We start from the raw sequence: 26,369 nt of genomic DNA, 5'->3' as shown, positions 1-26,369 counted from the left end.
GATGAAGAGCCCACGGATGACATCGCCAATTATGAAGAGGATGACACTACCGATCATGAAGAGGGTGATGAAGACTTTTCAGGTGAAGTGCCTAATTTTAATGGCGAAGAGTGTGATTATGTTGATTTCCTTGGTGTTGAAGATATTTTAAATTCTCCTAACAATGATTTTGGTGAATTTCATGCGGATAAGGAAAATTATATGTTCACAAGGGAAATAATGGCTGACCTATTCTTGAGTATTTTCATGGCACGTGGAAGGGAAAAGGAATGAGAGAAGTAAGGCAAATCAGAAGAATTGTTAAGTGGTGTGTGGGGCTTGCCAGACAAACATCAAAGTATTTCAATGATGAAAAACGCCACGCTTATTGTGGGGTGTTGTCTTGTTTTGAAGGACCGTGGAAAGAACCGGCCGAATTCTAGGACGAATTCTCTCAACCAGGGGAGAATGATGCAGCTCGGATAATGGTTTATGGTAGTGCGCTCGAGCGCACTAAAGCACGATTGAGCACACCTGCGCTCGTTACGCCTTGTGACTGCGATCGATCACACTATCGAGCGCACCTACTCTCTGGAACTGCCATCAAGCGCCTGCGTGCTACGATCGAGCGTATGCGGGGCATTATGTTAATTTCTGCGTTTTTTATTATCTTAAACCGACTTTATGTTATTACTTTATTAGGGTTAGGGTTTTGGGAGTCTTTATTTCGTTATTTTATTAGGTTTAGGATTTTGGGAGTATTTTTGTCATATTTTATTAGGTTTAGGGTTTTGAGCTATAAATATATGGGGATAACTTCAGAAAACCCCCCTGAAGTTCCAGCCGATTTGAAAAGACCCCCCTGAATTTCCAAAGCTCTCACTTAGACCCCCTGAACTTTGGTTTTCTCTCACTTTGGACCCCTTTAACATTAAACTACGTCGTTTTGGATGTTTTATACCCATTTTACCCTTCCTCAAAACTATGTCGTTTTGTGTCCTAAAATCACAACACATATCCAGCCCAAAACGACGTCGTTTTAAGCATAATTTTTTTTTTTAATTAAAAAAAGTAAAATATATATATAATAAAAAATAAAATTAAAAAAAAAAAAAAAAAAAAAAAACGGGGGTGGCTTCAGCCACCCCCTTGGCCAAAATGGGGTGGCCGGACCACCCCATTTTTGGCCAAGGGGGTGGCTACAGCCACCCCCTGGCCGATCTGGGGGTGGTCGAGCCACCCCCATGGCCAAGGGGGTGGTCCGGCCACCCCCTTGGCCCCAAAAAAAAAAAAAAAAAAAAAGGGATGGGGTGTTTTTGGGGGTGGCCGGACCACCCCCAAGGGGCTGGGGTGGTTTCGGCCACCCCATACCGGCCGTATGGGGTGGCCGAAACCACCCCCAGCCCCTTGGGGGTGGTCCGGCCACCCCATATGCACCCCCCCGCCCCCCCGTTTTTTTTTTTTTTTTTTTTTTAACCCTTTTGGGGGTGGCCGGACCACCCCCATGGCCAAGGGGGTGGTCCGGCCACCCCCAGACCGTCTAGGGGGTGGCTCTGCCACCCCCTTGGCCAAAAATGGGGTGGTTCGGCCACCCCATTTTGGCCAAGGGGGTGGCTGAAGCCACCCCAGTTTTTTTTTTTTTTTTTTTTTTTTTTTTTTTTTTTAATTTTTAATTTTTTCTTTTTTTAAAAAAATAAAAATTAATGCCTAAAACGACGTCGTTTTAGGCTGGGTAATTTTAGGACACAAAACGACGTAGTTTTGGGGAAGGGTAAAATGGGTATAAAACATTCAAAACGACGTAGTTTAATGTTAAAGGGGTCCAAAGTGAGAGAAAATGGAAGTTCAGAGGGCTTAAATGAGAGTTTTGGAAATTCAGGGGGGTCTTTTCAAATCGGCTGGAACTTCAGGGGGGTTTTCTGAAGTTATCCCAAATATATGCTTATAGCCTCTATAGGAAATCAGTTGTTGTTTATTATTGATTTTGATTAATGAGAATACATATAGTTAAGTTTATTCCTTTATTTTCCTTCAAAACCTAGAGAGTATCTAACTTTTGTCAAAAAGATTTTTTAGATCATTGATAAAATCAAGATCTAGAAATACCTATCCGCTGCTTATTGATGTTCTTTCCTGCAGCCCACTAAGTCACGCTGCATCACTTGTCCAATGGAATAGACATTTTGCGAACCAAACGAATAGTGAAATTTCTTAATGATAAAGTCTACTTAATCAAAACATGATAAAATACATTATTACATTTACTGATGGCCAAATCTAATAATGGCAAGAAAGCAATCTCAACTCTTATTTAATATGCTGAAGCAGCATAGAGTTTTGATGGCTTCCTACAACCAACTTTAAACCCTAATTCAACTTTGAGCGGAGCTGAAGGTTCATTGCAATTACAATAGCACTACATTAAACAAGGCTAAAGGACACCACAAGGGTGGTGGTTGAGTTGGTAGAAGAATTCATTTCATCCTAGTGGTCGCGTGTTCGAATCTGCTTGCGGTAGTAGATGCGTGAATCAGATGCTACTTTGAAGGGGCTCTACTAGCTCACACCTTTGTGGGGTTGTGGTGACGGGCTCGCCTTCCCAGGCAATAGCTATGGCTCAAACCGGACATTCCACAGCGGGTGGGAACCCCGATGGTAGCGCCCAAGGGGGGAAACTACACTGGTCGCCCCTTCCCACCTTTTTAATTAGAAAAAAAAAAAAAAAAAAAAGGCTAAAGGACACTAAAGAGGCTTATTGCAGCAAATAATGACATTTGCCTCTACATATCCAGACATATGTACTGAGAAATTATCCAACCAAATGTTTAAGCTTCTGAGAGAAACTGTCAATATATGAGGACTGTAAATCTTCGCTAACCAAGACGTCTCTTAGTTTAGCGTGATTGGCTCTGACCAGCCTCCCAACCTCACTATCAACCTCCATCACAGCCCTCACAGCTTTGCATACGCTTTCCTTGGTGAACAAGCCAGCATCTTCGCCTCTCTCCACTTCTACCCCAACCTTCAAACTCTTGGCCATCATCTTTGCAGTGATAATTTGATCAATCAATTGTGGTAACATTACAAACTGACACTCACTCCTCAGTGCTTCCAGCAAAGAACTTGAACCACAGTGTGTGACAAAGCACCCAATTGATGGGTGGCCTAAAATCAATCGTTGTTGAACCCATCCACCATGTACCATTCCTTTTCCTTTAATCCTTTCTTCGAACCCTTCCGGCAGTGCTTCTTCAATAGACTCATCCCCAAAGGGTGGTTTAAGTGCTGCAAGAAATGGCCAACCGCAAAGCTCAAGACCCAATACCAATTCCTGGAATTGGTCTTTCGTTAACTTGCACTCACTACCCAATGCACAGTAAATTACTGAACCCGCCTTGAAACTTCCTAGCCATTCAACCCATTTTTCTTCAAAAGTAGAAGCTGGTGGGTCTACTAGAATTGGTCCTGAAACAAGCACAGGCTTCTCAAACTGGCTCACAAGATAGTCGATACAAGGCCCCTCAATTTCTCTACAGGCCCAGAATCCTAGCGCGTCAGCCTGAGCAAAGCTTGTAAATATGCGGTCAAGAAAAAGGACATCGCTGCCAAACTTCACCTTTGCAAATGCAGCAAGGAATCGAGCTTCGTGGGGATGGAGCGTGATGGATGAGTCTGGGAAACCAGATGGGGGCTGCATAAGCTCAGCCTCGGAATGGTAACCACTACGTTGCCTTACAGGGACCAGAGTGTAACCAATTGCAGCTGTACTGCTAACGCAGTAAAGAATTGACTTGATACCTAATTTTCGTGTCAATTTTGGAACCCAATAAGCAAAATCAAAGAAGACAATGTCTGGTTTAAGGTCACGGAGGAGAAGATCAATATGATTCTCAGTCCGGTCCATGGCAGTCATAAGGTTTGGGTATAAAGTGGGTGGAACATCTGAAGTGGTCTCAGCGTCGGGAGGGAGGCCATCAGCAGGAGGAACAGTGATGGGGAAAAAGGTTATGCGATCCGGGTAGAGATTGAGAGGCTTCATCTTCGGTTGTGTGTTGGTGGGGATGAAGAAGGAGATTTTATTTCCTTTCTGGGCTAGTTTGTTTGAAAGGTAGAGAAATGGGCGAAGGTGGCCAATAGCAAACCAAGGGTACATTGCGATGTGTAGCGATGTTGAACCCATATTCGCTGAGGAAAGCTATTGTTCAACGATCCAGGCCAGCAACTGAAACACTACTGTAGAGAATTTTTCGCTAGTCTAGCATGCATCATCCGTATCTCGTATACTTAAAAGACATGTCACTTTTTAGAAGCCAGTTTGTAAGATTTATACTAAGAAATTTATGTCTTTTATTGTCTACACTATTAATTGTCCGTACATTAAATGAGTTTTTCTTGTATTGTTAGTGTGGGGCTTGGTGCGATTTGTTTGGTGGGGAATAATATCCTCTCCATTTAATTGTGTACATGATTTCACATTATTTAAACTTTTAAGAAGGTGTGTCATCAATAACTTCATATATATCGTTGGATATAATAACTTTAAATCATGACCGTGAAATAAATACCATTTCATTTTAAATAAATTTAAATATAAAATCACAATTTTCTTAAAATTATTAACAAGAAATTTAAAGTATAAAATACTTTACATAACATAAAAGACTTTTAAGAAAAACGTTTCCCATTAATTATGGGAATACTTTTGAAAAAACAGATTCTAAACCCATTAATTATGGGAATACTTTTGAAAAAACAGATTCTAAACAGAGTTAACTTATCTCTCTAGTAAACCACCACTCGATTACCATATATCCCATTAACTACCAACTTTACATTACGACTCCATCAAACTACCATTTCGTTACCAAAACCCCCTTCCGTTAGTTAAGGTCGTTAAGTCTAACAGTACCTGTGAACACTGTTCACAGTACTAACGCCATGAACAATGTCATGAACAGTGTCGTGAACAATACGGTTGACCGTCCGACTTAACGGCCTTGACTGACGGAAGAAAAATTTTGAAATGGTAGTTTGATAGGATCGTAATGTAAAATTAATAATTGAAGGAAAAAAATAGTCATCGCATGGTAGTTCATAGGAAAGGAAAATTTCCCCCAAATTTACTTGTTAGAGTCTAAAAATTGGCCTTTGTAGCATGTGGTCCGTTCCTTTGGGGGTGACACCTAATTAGCTTTTGTAATAGAGTGAAGCTTAAGTACAAGACACCTAGCTATTGAGGTGTTGCACGGCAGGCTCAATGAGCTTTGTTCGTTGACAGGTATAAGGTAGGTGTGTCAAGCTTGCATGAAGAAATGGTCGTGTTGGTTGACACCTTTCACTTGAGGTGCATGGAGACCTCCTTCGCCGCCACGGCTAAAAGTTGCACGAGGACTTGGGTTTTTCACTCGTGGTTTGCTTATATTATGATGTAAGAGTACTACAGTTCGATGTTTGAAAGAACTTGCTCGATCGACTGTGATTGTAAGAAGGTCTTCTTTCTCATAAGTTACTTAAATAATGATTAAATTTATCATTTTTCTTAAAAGTTTTAGCGAATATATAAGAAAAGTGACCGATACAAGAAATTAGGGATTTAGTAACGTGTCTACGGTGTAGGTTTTTTTTTTTTTTTTTTTTTTTCAAAAAAAAAAAGTTCACCAATTGGTGACGTGTTAATTCTTAACACATCACTCAAAAAATGTATCAAAATTCACACATCGCTAAATAGTGACGTGTTAGATACTAACACGTCATCAAATGATGACGTGTAAAAATCATTAAACAAATTTTCGGGAAATGAGAAAATAACACAAAAAAATGAAATAAAAAAAATCATTAAACAAATTTTCGGGAAATGAGAAAATAAAATAAAAATAATTTGTGTTGAGAATAAAGTTGTATATTGAATTACAAAATATAATGTACAGAAGAGGCCTATATATAGGCGAATAATACAGACCTAGTAGAATAAGGAAAGGTAAACCTAGTAACCCTAGAATACCAAAGAAAGTAAATAATAATAACATAATATTATCTAACAGCCCCCCACAAGCTCAAGGTGGAGTGCGAGAGACCAACTTAAGGTTGGACACAAGATCACGAAAACGTCCTGGAGGATGTGACTTTGTAAAGATGTCTGCGAGCTGATCACGGGACGTGACAGAATGAAGCTGTAGTGAGCCCTGAAGAAGATGATGACGAACAAAATGACAATCAATCTCAATATGTTTTGTCCGTTCATGAAAAACATCATTATAAGCAATCTGAATAGCACTCTTGTTGTCACAGTATACAGGAGTAGCAGAAGAAAGAGAGACACCCATATCTTGTAACAACCATCGCAACCAAAGAAGCTCTGCGGTAGTGTCAGCTAGAGCACGATATTCTGCCTCTGTGCTAGATCGAGCAACAACAGTCTGTTTCTTACTTCACCAAGAAATAAGCGAGGTGCCAAGTAGAAAACAATAACCAGTGGTAGAGCGACGATCTGTTGGATCACCCGCCCAATCAGCATCAGTATAAGCATGCAGCTGTATAGGAGACTGAGAGGAGAACTAAAGCCCATGAAATAATGTCCCCTTCAGATACCGAAGAATGCGGAGAACAGCTGAGAAATGAGTGGAGCGAGGAGCAGCCATAAATTGACTCACCTGATGGACAGCATATGAGATATCAGGTCGAGTGACAGTAAGGTAGACAAGATTGCCAACTAAATGCCGATATAAGGTAAAATCATGAAGAGGCTCGCCATCATGAGGAGTGAGACAAGTATTAAGCTCAGTCGGTGTGTCGACAATCTTACTGTCTGTAAGATTGGCCCGAGAAAGTAGATCAGATATATACTTGGCTTGTGTTAAATAATAACCATCTAAAGAAGATGAGATCTCAAGACCAAGAAAATAGCTGAAAGGGCCAAGATCTTTCATCTCAAAGTGTTGACTAAGAAACTGTTTAAGTTCCTGAATACCAGTCATATCATCGCCAGTGATAATCATGTCATCAACATATAGTAGAAGAAGTATGGTACCCTGGTCTGTGCGGCAAATAAAGAAGGCTGAATCATAAGAATTGATGGAGTAGCCAAGGCGAGAGATAGTGGCACTAAACTTAGCAAACCATGCTCGAGGTGCTTGCTTAAGCCCATATAGTGCTCGACGAAGACGACAAACCTTGTTTGTAGGATGAGATAATCCAGGAGGTGGCTGCATATAAACTTCTTCACTTAAATCACCATTAAGGAAGGCATTTTTGACATCCATTTGACAAAGTGACCAATGCCGAGAGGCTGCAACAGCCAACAGAGCACGCACAGAAGAGAGGCGAGCAACTGGAGCAAAATTCTCCTCATAATCCACACCATATTCCTGAGTAAAACCTCTGGCCACAAGTCGAGCCTTGTACCTGTCAACAGTACCATCGGAACAAGTCTTGATTTTGTAAACCCACTTACACCCGACCTCAGATTTTCCAAGAGGTAAGTCAACCAGATCCCATGTATTGTTCTTGTGTAAAGCATCAAGTTCCTCTTTCATCGCAACCTGCCAAAGAGGGTTAGTGGAGGCATCACGAAAAGAGTGAGGCTCGTGCAAGGTAGTTAAGGCATGAAAGCAATGAAAATCCTGTAAATGGGAAGGAAGAGATCTTACTCGGGTGGATCGACGAATGTCAGGTGATGGAGTGCAGACTGGATCCTCGGATGGAACAGAACCTGGGGACGCAGGCAAAGAACTTGGGGGCGCAGGAGAAGCAGCGTCGAGGGCATCAGATGACTGCAGTTCTAGCAAGAGAGACTCAGGCAAGACATTGGTGGTGGGAGTAGGAGAAAGAGGAAACTCAAAAAGGGTAGTAAAGGGAGGGGATGATGGCATGCTGAATTTGCCGACTTCGTGGAATAGTCGATGCTCCTAAAAAACTACATGACGGGAGATGCGAAGACGACGAGACACAGGATCATAACACCGGTAGCCCTTGTGTTCCACTCCATATCCAAGAAAACAACACAACCGAGAACGAGGCTCAAGTTTGGTGCGCTCATGAGGTTGGAGTAAAACAAAACAGGCAGAACCAAAGACACGGAGATGATGATATGAAGGGATAGAGCCAAACAACCGCTCATGAGGAGTGCAATTATCAAGGATAGGGGTAGGCAACCTATTGATTGTGTAGACAGCCATGAGAGTGGCTTCACCCCAAAACAGGGTAGGAACAGATGTGGAAATGAGAAGAGCACGGACAGTGTCTAAAATGTGCCTAAGTTTATGTTCAACTCGACCATTTTGTTGTGAGGTGCCTGGACACGACAAGTGAGGAACAGTGCCATAATGTTTTAGAATGGCTTGAAAATCATGTTGAGTATATTCTAAAGCATTATCAGAACGAAAAGCCTTAATGGGTTTTGAAAATTGGGTTTCAACCATTTTGGCAAAAGTACGATAAATATCCAATAATTCAGAACGAGATTTCATTAAAAACACCCAAGTGTAACGAGAGAAATCATCAACAAAAATAACAAAATAACGTGAGCCACTCATACTAGCAACATGAGAAGGTCCCCAAACATCAGAATGAATTAAATCAAAAGAAGTAGTAGCATGAGAGTCACTATTATTAAATGGCAAAGTCGGTTGTTTACCAAGTTGACATGAACTACAATCAAAAGAATTATTGGAAACTGAACCTAACAAACCCTTTGAAGCTAAAAATTGAACGCGAGAGGCAGATGCATGACCAAGACGCGAATGCCAAAGTGCAAGAGATGGTGATGATGAAGAGGCTGCAGCAGAGATGCCTGTGGCGGGGAGATGTAAGGATGATAGTTCGAACATACGCCCAATTCTACGCCCGGTCCCAATGGTCTGACTCGTACGAGGATCTTGTACATGCACACCAGAAAAGTCAAAAACAAGTCTATATCCAAGTTCACACAGTTGGCCAACAGAAAGAAGATTGAAGGATAATCCAGGCACATGAAAAACTTCAAGAACAGAAAGGGAAGGTGTATTGATAATGCCTATATTTTTAACAGTCATAATGGAGCCATCAGCTGTGCGAATGAATGAAGAATGAGGTGAAGGTACAGATGTGGTAGAGGAAGTAGGGTGAGGTGTCATGTGATTGCAACAAGCAGAGTCAAAGAGCCAAGAGGAAGAGGTACCTGGCAAAACCGAGAGGACAGAGGAAGATGCATTACCAGAACGAGATAGGACGACCTGGTTGACTATTGTCTCGAAGTCAGGTACAGATAAGGTGACACTGGATCCTGATGCGTGGCCAGAGGGGGCAACTGAAGAGGGAGCAGCTGGAGATGAAGCAGCTGGAGAGGAACCACTCTCAGTATGAGCAACTGTTGTTGTGGGTGCATTAGATCTTCCCTTACGCCAACACTTGTCAATAGTGTGCCCTTGACGTCGACAATAGCGACAGTAATTATTATCGCGAGACTTAGGAGGGAGTCACCTGTCATAATACTCTCGCTGGAATGACGAGGAGCCAGAGGATGGTGTAGCCAACACTATATGACTAGGCTGAGAGCGCATAGTTTGTGATCTAGTCTCGGCACAGACAAGTTCGAAGATGGCAGTGTCCAAAGTGGGAAGAGGAGAACGATGTAATAGTTGCACATGAACAGGCTCAAAATCATCACGCAAAGCCATAAAAAATTGGTGAAGGCGATGTTGATCTCTACAGGTAACATACATCTGAGCATCAGTGGGATCCTTCCAAATAGGATCAGAAACATCAATTTGGTTCCACAAGAATTGCATGCGGGCAAGAAAATCATTGATACTCTGACCAGATTCCTGCCTGAGATGGAAAAGTTCAAACAAAAGCTGATACTCATGAGCACCATCTACAGAAGAATAACGAGAAGCAAGCATATCCCAAGCACCCTTTGCTTCATCAAAGCTACCAAAGAGTGTAGAAATAGATGGGATTGTGGTATTACGGAACCATGTAAGAATCTGATGATGTTTGCTATCCCAATCAATAAGACGAGTGGTAAAAGCCTCATCTGCCTCAGAATCCTTTTTAACTGGCTTTTGGATCTCGCCAGTGACATAAAGCCAAAGCTTGCGGCCTTTAAGAAAGCTGCGCATAGATTGAGACCACAACATATAGTTTGTTCCATCCAATACAGTCTGAACATGATGAAAAATCTCGTTTTGTGCCATCTGGAAGGCTCAAATGCAAAAACAGACTACAAATATGAAATCAGGACGAAAAAATAGGTAAGAAAGCACCTGGTCAACTCCGGAAGTCAACAAAAAGTCAATGGCCAAAGTCAACGCTGACATGGCAAGTTCTGACTTGCTGACGTGGCTACGCTGGTGTGGCACTAATGACGTGTCACAAAGCTGACGTGTCACAAAGGTGGCGTGGCAATGATGACGTGGCAATTAGGGCTGACGTGGCACATAGGTGCGAAGGCGCGTGTGGTGCACGCGCGAACGGAGGAGGCGTGGTGCTGGCGCGTGGATCTTCTGTGGGCGCGTGAAGGCGCGTGCGGGGTCGTATAGAGAATCTGAGGCCTGTTCTGGAATCCTTTGGAGCAGATCTATAGATCGGTGGCCTGAGAGAAGCAATCGGACCACCGTGGCGGCCGGTGGCTGGACGGTAGTGGCAGAATTGCCGAACCTTGGGGCGGCGCATGACGGCTCCGATATGGCTGTGTGCGGCGGCTCTGGGACGGTTGTCTTCCGGGCTTTTAAGCGGTATAGTGATACGCTGAAAAAAAAAAAACTCGAGGAGAAGATAAAGAACCGTGAGGATCAGAGAGAAGGATTCGCCAGAGAACACTGGCGGCGCCGGAGGAAAAATATTTCGACGCGAAAAAAAAAAAAAATTTTGGGGTGATTCAGAACCTGTGCTCTGATACCATGTTGAGAATAAAGTTGTATATTGAATCACAAAATATAATGTACAGAAGAGGCCTATATATAGGTGAATAATACAGACCTAGTAGAATAAGGAAAGGTAAACCTAGTAACCCTAGAATACCAAAGAAAGTAAATAATAATAACATAATATTATCTAACAGCGACGTGTTATTGTTTACACGTCACCAATTGGTGACATGTGAACAGTAACACATCACCGATTGGAGACGTGCCACGGTAGCACGTTAGTAGTTAATGACGTGTAAGAGTGACACATCACCCTATTGGTGACGTGCAACTGTGGCATGGTCACTATGGCACCCTAAACTTCCCTATTTTCCCCCTCTCATTTTCATCTCCCGCCCAACTCCCACTTCCTCGTTTTCATCTCGAAGCTTCAATTATAACAAGGATTCCAAAAATCAGAAGAAGAATTTAGGGTAATTTCTTCCTTCTTCTACTCTCTCTCTCTCTTCCATGGACAAATGATGGAGTCTCTGTGGTAGTTGTCTTGTGTTAAATTTTAAATAAATTTGACCTGGGTTTCGCATGTTTGATTAGTTTGATTGATTTATCGTCCATTTTTAGTGTTAGAATATTTTATATTATTCTCTAGGGTTTATTCCTTATCTTAATTAGTCTAGGATTTCTTACGTATCACTCATATCATCTCTATATATAGAGGCCTCTATAATCATTCTCAATATATTAATCATTATTAATACAATGTAGTCCATTGTTTCCTTTCGCTTTCTCTCTTCTCTCTTTCATGCTTCCGCTCCAATATATTCAACAATATATTTAACATGGTATCGAAGCTATTTAACATGATATCAGAGCCACTTTTTATGTCCTCCAATAAACGTCTTTGACGTTTTCCGGCGCTCCCTTCGGCGACCTCTCTTTTCCGGTTGTCCGCACGCCGCCAAGCGGTCATCTTCTCAAAATCTCTTCCACGCCTTCATTGCAGCCTCATCTGAGAAAATTAATCCCAGATTCTAGCTTGCGAGGCATAGAACTACAAATTTGTGAAAGATCCACAGCCATCGGCCCTCCAACGCACTACCACGCCCCACCTCCAGTTTCTGCCCGTGCCTCCACGCGCCGCCTCCAGATTATTTGTCTACTGATCCTCTCTTTGGTCCTGTTGTTGGTGATGTATTCACAGGAGTGTGAGGAGACTTTGCACGGGTTCCTCTTCAAGGGCACTCAACTATGCATCCCTACAGCCTACGATTGAAGATTATTCAAGAATGCCAAAATGAGGAACACGTGGGGCGAGACAAAATGATTCAACTGGTGGCAGAACAATTTTATTGGCTGAGCATGAGGAAGGAGGTAGAGAAGTTTGTGCGATGTTTCAAGGTGTGCCAAGTGTCCAAAGGGACGGCTACTAACACCGGGTTATATATGCCGCTTCCCATTCTGGAGGGCCCATGGACCAACATGAGCATGGATTTTGTCTTGGGTTTACCTCAAACACAAAAAGGTAATGATTTCATGTTTATGGTAGTTTATCAATTTTTTAAGATGGTTCATTTCATTGAGTGTAAGAAGACAACCAATGCTGTGAAAGAGAATTCTTTAAGCATGCAGGAATAAGAGATGAAATCTCTTAGCTAAGCATATATATCACTAAAAAAAAAATCACATTTAATGACGGTTAAAAAAAAAAGAAATCACTAAAAAAACATTTGTTTACTGTTCAACCGACACTATTTAAAAATAGTGTCGGTTGAATAGTAAACTGTTATTAATGACGGTTGAACAGTGACCATCACTAATTTCAAAATTTTGAATTTCAAAATTTTAAATATTAAAATTTTAAAATTTGCTATTGGATCTCACATCTTTCTTTCCTAAAAAGGGTGTCGGTTGAACACACCCTCTTTTCTAATTTGAATTTTTTTTGGGTTTAAAAGAATAACCCACTATCATCCCATTTCACGTTTCTTTTTTTTTTTTTTCTTTTTTTTTTTTTCTGCATTTTTTTTCCCCTTTCCTTTCTCTGTCTGGATCAGACGAAGAAGAAACCCAACAGAGCAGAGAGATCGATCTCTGCAACGAAGAGCCCAACAGAGAGATCAATCTCGACCTGTTGGGCTTCTTCTTCAGATATGAAGATCTCTGCAACGAAGAAAAGTGAGAAGAAGGAGATCCAGGCCTGGATCTGATCGACCTTGAAAAAAAGGAGAGCAAAGAGAGATCGAGGGAAAGGAAAAAAAGAAAAAAAGAAAAGTCAGATCGATATGATATCAGATTGATCTTAAAATGAAAAAAATAAAAAATAAATACAAATAAAATGTAAATAATGAAAAAAAGTGAAAAAGGAAATTAATAAATAAATAAAAAATATCTATGAATATTTCGGAATTTAATAAATTGGTGATGGTTTTTTGAAAAATTATCACCTTTTAAAAGGTGTCGATTTTGCAAAGCCCACATCTTTCGGTATTGGATTTGCTTAAACCAACACTTTTTTCTATTTTCCCTACCCTAAATTCACTACTCTTCATATGTGTCACTATTAAACCGTCAATGTTTAAGGCGCTAAACCATCACTAAAACCATTTTTTTTTTTTTTTTGTAGTGTATACTATTTTTTATAGAAACCAACCGTTATAATTTTTCATGAAATGTCACTTGTTATCCAAGACATCCTTTTATATATGAATACCCTTTCAATTAAAACACCCATTTACACCCACTTAACTTCAACTTAAAATATGAGGACTCTTTAGCTCACATCCAAGTGTGTTCTTGTCAAATGTGGTTCAGATATCTCGATCAAGCTTCAATAGATGAGATTGTTTAGTTTGATGTGCTATCATATCTTCTTCTGGTTTCAAACATTAGATGCTCTGTTGGATGGTTATTGAAAATAGATGACATTGTCGTACTGGAGGATGACTTGTTGTCTGAAGCTACCAATGCTGTATCAGAAGAATATGATAGATTAACTGCTAGCTTTCAATGCTAGTGTTCCTATCTATTCCAAATTAAATGACGTATAATTTAGGGGTAGGAGCGAGAGAAATTTCAAAAATAAAATGTAAAACTGCAAGAGAATGTCGTGTTTAGTGGGCTCCCAAAGACATTGATTTTTGATCTCTTGCATGGCTTCTTTCAGTTCTCACCTGAATTGTTGCAGTTCTTGTATGGTTTCTTTCATCATGTCTTCTAAGGATAATTCTTGTGGAGGATAATTGCAGGATGAAGGCATGGAAGATTGCTGTACTAATGATTCTTGATGAGCATAATTTTCTGTAGCAATTTCCTCTCTTTCAAGGTTGGTGGTGGCTCGGACATGCTCATGATAAGATTGGTTATCGAACTGCGGATATTCCGGATGGTGCAGTTCACGATATTGGGGAGCATAATTTCCCGTAACTTGAGTTTGCCAAGAGAAATCAGAATGGTTGCTCAAGTCCGAGTTATAATAATTGGAATATGAATCAAACCCTGGGCTGGAGAAATTAGTGTTCATTTGTTCATATAAAAAATTAGAAAGTTGTCCTCATGATGGACAATTATTATCACTATGATAAGGATTGAAGTAGTATGAACATGGTTTATGTGGTGTGTAAGTGTGAGAAAAATGGGTCGAGATAAATTTAGCTGCTATGAGTTGGTCTAATCTGTCAAATAAGGCATCAATCTTAGCTTGCAGATTTCTGAACCTACTTTCACCAAAAAGACCTTCATTCCTTTGAGCATTTGGAGAATGTGCCCTGCCGCTAGTCGAACCATATTATACCCAAGGATATATGATCACTCTCACTTGAGTCACTTTTTAGTATGCAACTATCCCACATAAAACATTAACTATTTTTTTTTTAATCTTTTTAAAAGAAAATTAACTAACACAAAAAATGACTAACACAATAAAAAATAAATAAATAAAAACTTAGAAAAAGGACCAAAAATAAATTTGGCAAAAATTTTTCAGCTACTGCCAATCTGTTGGTGCTACATGTGGAGGCATGCTCAAGCGCAGGCTAGATGGGATCGAGCGTAGGTGCGCTGATCCGTCAGTGATGCTACGGCTGCGTGCGTGCACTCGAGCTGACGTAGGGAGTTGTCGAGCGCAAGCGTGCACAACTGAACCGGCTACAGCCTTGGCCCCGAGTGCGCTCGAGCGTAGTAGGACTGGGCTCGATCGCACTTACGTTGGTGTGCGGAGAGAGCTGCACAGAAGTAGAAGGTCTGCTACGCACTGGTCTATTGACTGGTGCTCCTTGCGGCATGAGTGCACTCGAGCGGCTGCTGCAAATTTGGTCTGGTAAGAACTGCAAAACAAGCCAAAAAAAAAAAACAAAAAACAAAACAAAAAAGAAAATCCTTTTTATTTTTATTTTTTTTTATTAGTAACAGGAATAAAAATTGTGCAAAAAATTAAAATCCTAATTATAACTAGTAGAAAGATTAAACTAATTTAGAAATAAATTGGTTTCAAAAGGCGAACAATTCCCTAGCAACGGCGCCAAAAACTTGTTGTGAAAATTTTATTATATTCGCAAGTGCACGAATCGTTTGCAATACAATGTTTTGCAAGTGCGAGGTCAAACTCACAGGAAATTGTGCTCTTTAAAGCAAATTTAAATCTAAACTAATTAAACCCTAACCTAGGTCTAATAAAAGTTGAATTTTGGGTTTTTAAAAATTAAAAGACAAAACATAAACTAAATAAAATAAACCAATAAATAAAACACTAAGGTTTGAGAATTTACACTCACTGAATCATATCAAGGCAAAACATAAACTAAATAAAATAAACCAAGAAATAAAACACTAAGGTTTGAGAATTTACACTCACTGAATCATAACAAGATACTCCATGTTCATCAATATTAATCTGAAGTTCTCACAATTAAAATCTTAGATATGTTTTATTATGCTTCAAACAGTTAATCAAAACCATCACATGTATCCATTCATTGCACAAATCACAAAAGGAATCCAATATCAATTAAATCATCAGATATATTCGTAAATCACAAAAGATATCAAATTTCAATTGAAACACCATATGTATCCGTAGAATAAATCACAAGGGATATCCAATTATTTATTCAATTAAAACCAAGCAATCAATTATGTGAAATTATCTCAAATCATCAAATATATCCTTAAATCACAAAAGATATCCAAGAATCATTCCACACATTGAAAAGAAGTAAAACAATTGAAATATTAAACCATAAAATCGGACAATAAAGATTACATGAAAGTACTTTTGTTCTTCATTGATAAGGCTTCATCCCCAACCTAAGTTGAGAATTTAGCTCCACATTATAGAAAATAAAACCTAAACCTAACCCTAAAGAAAAACTAAAACTAAACTAAAGAGAGCAAAGCTGTGGAATTTTGTTCTCCAAACTTGCTTAATTTCTTGAATGCATAGAGGTCTATTTATAGGGCTTAGGAGAGTCCTAGAAACCCTAGTAAACCTAAATAATTCGGAGGTCTATTTCATAGTCTAAATAGAAGTCTGAAACCTTGGATGGCTGATTTTCCAGCTTTCTTCCAAACTTTACATTTTTCTCTTAAAGCTGCAGTTTATCTTCAACAACCTACAAAACACTAAAAACACAAATCTAACGCAAAACATTAGATTACAACATGGCTAAGGGATTAATTAATGTAAATTAAGGGGCTCAAATATGCAATATTTGGCACTCATCACTTTGTTTACTAGGTCCGTCAGATTACCAATCTCAAAGCCAACCACCTGATTCATGATTTTCAGTTGCAATCCTTTCTCGAACTTTCTCGCCTTCAATTCTTCTGTGGCTACCAAATACGGAGCAAATCGTGTGTGTTCTATAAATTTGGCGGCGTACTGTTCCACCGTCAATGATCCCTAGTTAAGATTAGTGAACTCCTAAGCCTTAGCTTGTCAAATTGACTGGGAAAAGAAACGTTCCAGAAATGCAACCTCAAAGTTCTTCCAAGTAATGGATACTCCTTCGCCCACTTGTTGCTGCACATGTTCCTTCTTTGCCGTCCACCAGCGTTCTCCCTCCGCAGTCAGTTTGAAAGTGGCAAAGAGAACCATCAGATCATCCGAATAGCGCATAACTTCCATCAATTTCTCAATCTGTGTAATCCAGTCCTCCGCAGCTACTGCATTTAACTGTCCATCAAAAGTTGGGGGGTGTTGTTTATTAAACTGTTCAAAGGTACATCCACGTTGTTCATTCTCGTTATGTCCCCCTCCTCAATTGCCATTTGCACCCCTCACCAAAAGATCCACTAGTTTAGTAGCCAAAGCAGTCAAGGCTTCTAGGTTCTGATTCTGGTTTATGTTCTCCTTACGATTAGCATTCTCATTTTTGGCCCGTTTCCATTACAGTTACGCCTGTTTGCCATCTCTAAAAACAAAGTTAACAAGTTAGGACTCTCTAACAAATACTTTCCTCATTTCCTAATACATTGGAAAACAAATAGACTCCACTAAGCTAGAATGTGGTTTCCCCTTTTTCCCCACTAAATCTTAACTTAATTCTCTCGTTCCTAGGAGTCTACAGAACCTTATAACCTTTTGCTCTGGTACCAACTGTAATGCCCCTGACCCGTTAGGGTTAATTTTGCTAACTTGATCTCTCAAAGGTGCAAACTATTATAAGGCTTTCCAGAGCAATTAACTAAATGTGGAAATAAATGCATTATAAAAATTTATTGAATGCGGAAACATTTGGTCTAAACAATAAAACTAACATCATAGTTCTAAAAATTCCAAATAGCCAAACTCTATGCTAGTGCACTTATTATAAAAGAAAGCATATTTCATGACATAAACCTATGGTTCTCCTAACTCCCCATTCCGGCTATCTATTCTTTCATGCTTATTCCCTGAAAACAAAAATATAATAAGGGTGAGAGAAAAAAATGGTTAGTAACTATATCCTCAACCATAAAACAGTTGAGTTAAAAATCGTTTTCTAAAATATTGGTTTTTCTTTTATGACACCTCCAAGACAAAGATATTTTTCTTTGAAAAGAACAACAATAAATACTCATCTAATGAACAAAAGTCATTTTTAATAAAGTTGTTCTCCTAATAGGGCCATGTACAATGTTACCCCTGTGAAATAGGGTTGCGCGGTCTTTATGACCGTGCCAGCGCCTGTGGCCACAAATGTGCCTTCTGGTGCCAGCCAATTAACTAAGGTGCACTTAGCTTGGCAAACCTGATTGATCCCACCTTTTAAACGTCCTTCAGTGGGTTGTGCTTCCATCTCTAGCATCAGTACCGTGCAGCGTTTCTCTGAGTTCTTGGGCCAAAATTATCTTCTCCACACTCTTGCCCCATATAATAAAACTATTTTCTTTTCCTTTACTTCTTTTCTCTTAACTCAACCTTGTGTAAGGTGTCTGATGTACGAATTTAATTGTACTCGCAAGCGCACGAGTCGTGTGCAGTAAAGTGTGTGCAAGTGCGAGGTCCAATCCAAAGGGAGACGTGTTTGCAAGAATCAATTTTCTAGTTTAACCTAATTCTATCTTAACCTAGTTCCAATTTTTGTAACTGTGTCGTGCAAAATCATAAACTAAAACTAAACAAATTAAAAATAAGTAATGGTAAATTACTAAGGTTTTCGAATCCCCCTCGTCAAATCAAACAACATATCTTGCATTTTATGCATACAATATTCAATCCAAGTATACTGTTCAAAAGTTGTAAACATGCAAATTAAATCATTCGATGAATCCATCCGTTCAAAGAATCACAACGAATATTTAATTGAACATGAGTATACTACCAACATTTAATCAATTAAACTTAATTAAACTGTTGAATTGGCTTTTGAACAACACTATATTACCAACATTTAATCAATTAAACTTAATTAAACTGTTGAATTGGCTTTTGAAGCACACTTTCATAATATAATCTCATTGTATGTATAAAACAACAAGACATGTATGTTTATCAATGACGAGGCTTCATCTTCAACCTTAGTTGAAGGTTTTAGCCTCTCATGATAACAAAAACAACAAAAAATTGAATTGACATCATGAAAAAAATAAAACTTACAATGAAAAATGAAGCACAAGCTTCCATACGACAAAACGTCGTATTTTAGCTTAAAACGGCGCCTCCCAATGTGTGTTTACAAGAGAAAAACGTTGTATATAAATAATAAAAACTAGGGTTCAGCGCTGCCAGGTCAGCGTGAGTGCACTCGAGCACACTCGGTTTTTTTTCAAGGCTCCTGCGGCGCAGCAATTAAGCGATGCATGCTAGGGCTGACGTGGTCGTGCGCTCGAGCGTGCCGTTCTTGCACTCGAGCGCAGGTGCGCTCGATCGTCTGTCTGTGTGCTCGATCGCACTTCCAGGAATCTTCAATTATTTTGCTTATTTCCACCCTCAAACCGCAGTTTTCTCTTAATGACCTGCAACACACCAAAACACCAAAACTAACAAAAAACATCAGAAATTAACACAGCTAAGAGCTTAACAAACATAAGTAAAGGGGCCCAAATATACAATATTTGGCACTCATCAAATACACCCAAACTTACATTTTGTTAGTCCCTTAGCAAAACAAAATCTGTTGTCGTGGGAGAAACGATTGCATTTAGCATATCCAACAAGCCTTTTAAACCCCTAGGCATCCCTAGAGGACGAGTGAAGTCTCGTGAGGGTTTAACAGTAATGATACCCATAAACATTTATGCATTATGTTATTTGACAACCAAGGAGTTGCACACAAACACATGGTTTTTAACATCGTGAGCAAGTTTAACACAATGAACACTACAATCACATCATCAAAACAACCACAAATCATTCAACTTAAAGATGGAAATTTGAGACAACACATGTTCCAATAAGTGCAATGTGAGACTAACATATGATCATGAAGCTTCAATTTATTCTCGAACTTGGGTGTACCTTAAAAGTGATAGGAATTCGCACAGATAAAACAACAAAGGCTTAAAATTTTATTTTATTTTTTTGGTAGGTTGTGCAATGCTTAGCTTCCTTAAGCTTTCTAATTGACCTATGTAACGAGTGTTGGGCCAGAGCCTCCCAAACCAAATGGCTTTAGGGCACTAGATGTAGAAACATCCCTAAGGGCTTAATTACTCAAGTCAACTAGGCTACGAAGCCAAACTAGCCATACAACCAACCATGTTAGGTTTCTCATCTTTTTACGCAAACACTCAATGCTTTGTGAGGCATGAGGTCTGGTTACTCAATAAGAACTCAAACTGATTTTTTTTTTTTTTTTTTTTTTTTCAAGCCAAGGTTTCATCACACTTCATCATCCTACCAATCTCGAAATACACCCTAGTCAAGTCAAATCTTATACCTCACTGATTCTATGCTAGTGTGCTCGTGGTGATAAACTCAAACATGTGAAATCTCTCTAATCGAACAATGAGTCAAAAGACTCAAATTCCTAATGACATGATGTGTTCAAAATGCTAAACAGACCAATAAAAAACATAGCAAAAATTTGTTTTTGTTTTTTTATTTTGTTTTTGTTTTTGTTTTTGTTTTTTTTTTTTTTAACACGAATAATCAAGGAAAAAGATAGAGAAATGTCTACCCCACCCCCAAACTGAAATGACACATTGTCCTCAATGGGTCCAGAGATACAATACCAAGTGAGCGGCGCAAGTCGGGTTTAACGTAGGAGAACGCTCCCCCAAACTAGAATGGCAAACACTTGCCCTGAAAAACAAAACAGAAACAAACAAACAAGATAAAATGGTAAGGGAAAGAATGAGGGTTGCCTCCCACAAGCGCTAAGTTTTAAGTCTTTAGCCAGATTCTCCACAAAAGACGACAATCACTCAAAATAACTCGGATCCTCCAACAATGTCGCCTCGATCTCCTTACTTCTCAACTCTAAGAATGGTTTTAATCTCTGTCCATTCGCCTTGAAGGTGTTGCCCTTCTTAGGATCCTCAATCTCGATAGCCCCATGAGGAAAAATAGACCGAATGATAAATGGGCCTGTCCACCGAGATTTCAACTTGCCTGTGAAAAGATTCAGCCGAGAATTGTAAAGAAGGACTTTCTCACCAGGCTCAAAAGATCGTCTCAAAATGCTCTGGTCATGAGCCTTCTTCATTTGTTCCTTGTACAACCGCGCAGAATCATAAGCATCATTCCTCAGCTCCTCTAATTCATTGAGTTGGAGCTTCCTTTGTGAGCCAGCCTTCAAAAGATTGAAGTTTAGCTGCTTGATGGCCCAATATGCTCTATGCTCCAACTCCACGGTAAGATGACATGCCTTCCCGTACACAAGCCGATAGGGTGACATCCCAATCGCGGTCTTGAAAGCTGTCCTATATGTCCACAGTGCATCACTCAATCGTATAGACCAATCTTTTTTATTTGGGTTTACCGTCTTTTTCCAAAATATGCTTGATCTCTTGATTGGAAACTTCCACCTGTCCACTCATCTGTGGGTGATACGGGGTGGCAACCTTATGTGTGATCAAATACTTCTTCATCAACTGCTCAAAAATCCGATTGCAAAAATGCTTACCTCCATCACTTATAATTGCTCGAGGCGTACCAAAACGAGCAAAGATAGTGTCTCTCAAAAACTGGACCACTACTTTGTGGTCATTAGTCTTGCATGCAACCGCCTCCACCCATTTCGACACATAGTCCACAGCAACCAAGATGTACAGATAGCCAAATGAGTTTGGGAAGGGTCCTATGAAATCGATGCCCCATACATCAAAAATCTCAACGATCAAAATGGGACTGAGGGGCATCATATTCCTCCTGGAGATTCTCCCGAGCTTCTGACAACGCTCACAAGAAATGCAATAAGCATGGGCGTCTCTAAAAAGGGTAGGCCAATAGAATCCACACTGCAAAATCTTGGCAGCGGTCTTCTTAGCGCTGAAATGGCCTCCACAAGCACGATCATGACAAAAGGAGATGACATTGGATTGGTCATACTCAGGTATACACCTCCTAATGATCTGATCGAGACAATACTTGAACAGGTAAGGATCGTCCCAGAAAAAATGCTTCACCATGGACAAAAATTTAGACCTATCTTGTCGCCCCTACTGCTGAGGCAGTTGGCCAGTGACGGGGTAGTTCACTATATCAGCAAACCATGGTGTGGGCTCATGAGCAATGTGCATCAAGTGCTCATCAGGGAAAGTCTCCAAAATGGGGTTGGCGTCCTCGGTGTAATCCACAGTCAATTTAGACAAATGATCCGCCACCACATTTTTGGAACCCTTCTTGTCCCGAATTTCTATGTCAAACTCCTGAAGTAGCAAAATCCATTGGATCAGACGAGATTTAGCATCTTTTTTGGAAAAAAGATACTTCAATGCTGCGTGATCCGAAAAGATGATGACTTTAGATCCTAGCAAATAGGATCTAAACTTGTCTAGTGCAAAAACGACTACCAACAACTCCTTCTTCGTGGTGGAGTAGTTGAGTTGTGCATCGTTCAGAGTTCTGCTCGCATAGTAAATGACATAGGGGAGCCTATCAACACGCTGCCCCAAAACAGCTCCAACTGCATAATCTGATGCGTCACACATGATCTCAAAAGGTGCACCCCAATTGGGTGGCTAAATAATCGGTGTGGACGTCAGAATGCTCTTAAGGTCCCCAAATGCTCTCTTGCAATCCTCATCGAATACAAATGAGGCATCCTTCACCAACAACTTACACAAGGGCCTGGCAATCTTGCTAAAGTCCTAGATAAACCGCCTATAGAATCCTGTATGGCCTAAAAAAGAACGAACCTCCTTCATTGTACGAGGGGGTGGAAGGTTGGAAATCAGATCCACCTTTGCTTTATCAACCTCTATTCCCCTCTAAGATATGACGTGCCCTAATACAATACCTTGCTTAACCATAAAGTGGCACTTCTCCTTGCACCGTACTAATACCAAAGTCAGGCGGTGCAAACACTCATCAAAGGATGAACCGAAGACAGAGAAGTCGTCCATGAGAATCTCTAAAAAATGCTCTACCATGTCAAAAAAAATACTGATCATGCACTGCTGAAAAGTAGAGGGTGCGTTGCATAACCCAAAGGGCATGCGACGGTAGGCGAAAGTCCCAAAAGGACAGGTAAACGTCGCCTTCTCCTGATCTTCAGGGTCCACAGGGACCTGGTTATATCCAGAATAACCATCCAAAAAAAAATAGTACTCATGCCCTGCCAAGCGCTCCACCAATTGATCAATAAATGGAAGCAGGAAGTGATCCTTTCTGGTGGCAGCATTCAACTTCCGGTAGTCTATGCATGCTCTCCATCCTGATTGAAAACGAGTTGGGACCAACTCATCATCCTTGTTCTTCACTACCGTCAATCCAGCCTGCTTAGGCACAATATGAATCAGGCTCACCCACTTGCTGTCAGAGATGGGATAAATGATCCTTGCATCCAACAACTTAATCACTTCAGTCCTCACCACCTCTTGCATAGCTGGGTTAAGCCTCCTCTGTGGCTCCCTTGATGGCTTGGCATTCTCCTCCAAATGTATCTTATGCATCACCATTGAGGGACTGATCCCCTTGATATCCTCAATAGTTCAGCCAATAGCTTCTTTGTGTTCTCTTAAAACCTTTAATAATTTCTCCTCTTGAGCATCAAATCTGAAGCTATAATCACAGGCAAAGAATCTGCTGGACCTAGGAACTTATACTTGAGAGTGTCCGGTAGAGGTTTAAGTTCCTTCTTAGGAGGATCAGGTACTACTGTCTCCTCCTTCTCACTGCTCACCCGAGGAGCAGTCTCCAAGATTGCATCTGCTTGCTCAAGCAACTTGTCCAAGTCCAAATCTTCTCTGAACTAAGCAAAGCATGCCTCCTGGGGGTCCTCTATGCTTGATTCTTCAACAACCTCCTCAATGATTTCCTCTATCAAGCATAACTGTTGCATTTCCTAATATTCTAATGGTTGCTTTCTAATATGGAAAATATTCAGCTCCACTGTCATATTTCCAAAGGAAATCTTCATCACCCCCGTCCTACAATTGATTAGGGCGTTAGCTATAGCTAGAAATGGCCGCCCTAAGATCACCGGTATTTGAATCCCCACATCCGGAACCGGCTCTATGTCAAGCACAATAAAATCCACGGGGAAATAAAACTTATCCACCTTAATCAGGACATCCTTTACTATTCCCCGTGGAACCTTCACTGACCTGTCAGCTAATTGCAGTGTCATGGATGTGGGCCTCAACTCTCCTAGCCCCAACTGCACATAAACTGAGTAAGGCAACAAATTGACACTTGCTCCAAGATCCAATAATGCCCTCTCAATTTGGCTAACTCCAATCATGCAAGAAATAGTAGGACATCCAGGGTCCTTGTGCTTGAGGGGCAACTTGCATTTCAGGATTGAAGAAACCTGCTCGGTTAGGAATGCCTTCTTCGGAACATTTGTCTTCCTCTTCACTGTAATCAAGTCCTTCAAGAACTTGGCATATGAAGGTACTTGTTGGATGGCGTCCAAAAAAGGAATATTGATTTGAACTTGCTTGAACACCTCCAAAATGTCCTCAAATTTCCCTCATTTCTTGGGAGCTTGCAACCTTTCAGGGTAAGGTGCTTTTGGCACAAATGACCTTGGAGGGTCCTCAATAATGGGCGTGGTTGTAGATGGCTCGACATCTTTCTTCTCTTCGTTGCCACTCTGTTCCTTTTCTTGCCCTGCGGGGTCTTCTTCTTGCTCAACCACTCGATTGTCCACTTGTCTCCCTGACCTCAGTGTCACAATTGCCTGCATATGTTCTTGCCCGTGTGCAGAACTTGAGGAATTCCCAACCATATATTGACCTTTTGGGTTGGGTATGGGCTGACTGGGCAATTTCCCTTTTTCTCTCTCACCCAAGTGATTGGCTATCTGTCCAATCTGACTCTCCATCTTTGCAATTGCTTGGGTGTTAACCATGGTGGCGTTCTTCACTTCATCTATTGCTTGGGTGTTTGCCATGGTAGAGTTTTTGAGCTCTTGTATGGTCTGGCTATTTGATTGTATGAATGCCTTCATTGTTTCTTCCAGCAATGATTGTGACAAAGATGCAGGATGTTGCGCTGGTTGAGTTGAACGACCATGATTCTGAGCATGTGAGGGAAATCCTTGATTCATTGGTTGGCTCTGCTTCCATGAGAAATTAGAGTGGTTCCGCCACCCTGGATTGTGTGTCTTCGAGTATGGTCCGCTCGCTTGCTTCCTAAAGTCATTGAAGGCGTTCACTTGTTCCATGGAGCACTCGGCAAAAGCCGGTGAAAATGGACAATTCTGTGCTAAGTGCATAGGATTAGCACAGATTGAACAGCCATCAACATTGAATGTGTTGGTAGCATTTACGGATTGACCCACTGCAAGGGCTTCAACCTTCTTGGTCAGAGCATCTATCTTAATCCTCAAAATCAGTGTCCTCCTTAACCTCATAGATGCCACCTTTCTTGGGGATACGGGCAGATTTATCCCGACAACTCGAAAAATCCCACTGCTGTGAGCTGTCGGACAACTTATCTAGTGCCTTATATGCTGCATCCCCTGTTAGACTTAAGAATGCTCCTCCATTCATTGACTCGATCATACTACGATTGGATTGGGTCAATCCTTGGTAGAAAAACTGAACGAGTCTCCACTTCTCATAACCATGTGGAGGGCATCTTATCAACAATTCCTTAAATCTTTCCCAACACTCCGAAAATTTCTCGTCCTCCACCTGAGTGAATGAACTTATTTCCTTTCTGCATTCATTGACCTTTGACATTGGGAAATATTTGTTATAGAACTTGCTTAACAAGCTTTCCCAAGATGTAATGGATCCGGGTGTGTTGGAGTCCAACCATGCCTTGGCTTTGTCTTGCAGAAAGAAAGGAAATAGTCTGAGATGGACAGACTCTTCGGAGAAATTTTGAAATTTGAAAGTGGCGCATATGTCCTTGAATTTCTTTACATGACTGTAAGGATTTTCAAGTTCTAGGCCATGGAACGATGGTAGGAGTTGGATGACATGAGGTTTCAAATCAAAATGAGTAGCATTGGTTGGTGGCAACACTATACACGAATGGGATGTAGTGAAGTCCACAGGTGCGAACAACTCCCTAAGTGACGTAGTGAAGTCCACATTCCAAGCTCTAGATTGCTCGGGATTTCCATCTCTAGCATCCTCATGCTCAACCCTAGGTTCCTCTATGTTATCTTGTTGGTCTCCCATTTCGCCTCTATCCCCACTCTCAATAGGCGCTCTTTGAGTTCTCCTAAGAATTCTATCAATGTCGGGGTCTAAGGGTATTAATTCTAGGTTCAAGGATCTCCGACCAAGCATGCACCAAACACAAATGCTCAAATAAACTAGCTAAAAAATAATGAAATATTCACAAAAGAAAGAACAAACAAACAAAAGATAATAAAACAGAAACAAAATTTTAACAAGAATAACCCAAAGAATTTGCAGAACAAAATTTCACTTAGCTGCTTCCGGTATGCTGATGCTGCCAGGGGAGATGCGCTCGAGCACAAGAATTTGTGATCGAGCGTATGT

The 26,369-nt window shown here is 40.5% G+C and overlaps 1 protein-coding gene and 2 pseudogenes across 1 annotated transcript; all 3 read right to left on the bottom strand.

Moving 5' to 3' along the window:
* Positions 1–2,189: 2,189 nt before the first annotated feature.
* On the bottom strand, positions 2,190–4,312 carry LOC132182931 (cyanidin 3-O-galactoside 2''-O-xylosyltransferase FGGT1 pseudogene; annotated as a pseudogene).
* Positions 4,313–7,883: 3,571 nt separating this feature from the next.
* LOC148585357 (uncharacterized) lies at positions 7,884–10,151 on the bottom strand. The gene is made up of 3 exons (XM_088516725.1): positions 9,436–10,151; positions 8,666–9,345; positions 7,884–8,269 (listed from the first exon to the last, which is right to left on the bottom strand). Exons 1-3 carry the CDS (start codon positions 10,149–10,151, stop codon positions 7,884–7,886), a joined length of 1,782 nt encoding a protein of 593 aa, XP_088372851.1.
* A 10,511-nt stretch (positions 10,152–20,662) lies between these two features.
* Positions 20,663–24,637, bottom strand: LOC132181782 (uncharacterized; annotated as a pseudogene).
* Positions 24,638–26,369: the final 1,732 nt, after the last annotated feature.

Source organism: Corylus avellana, chromosome 5 (genome assembly GCF_965113065.1).
Source record: "Corylus avellana chromosome 5, dhCorAvel1.hap1.2, whole genome shotgun sequence".
NCBI lineage: Eukaryota > Viridiplantae > Streptophyta > Magnoliopsida > Fagales > Betulaceae > Corylus > Corylus avellana.
Note: the sequence above shows the minus strand (reverse complement) of the source record. Positions and strands in the feature narration are given on the sequence as shown.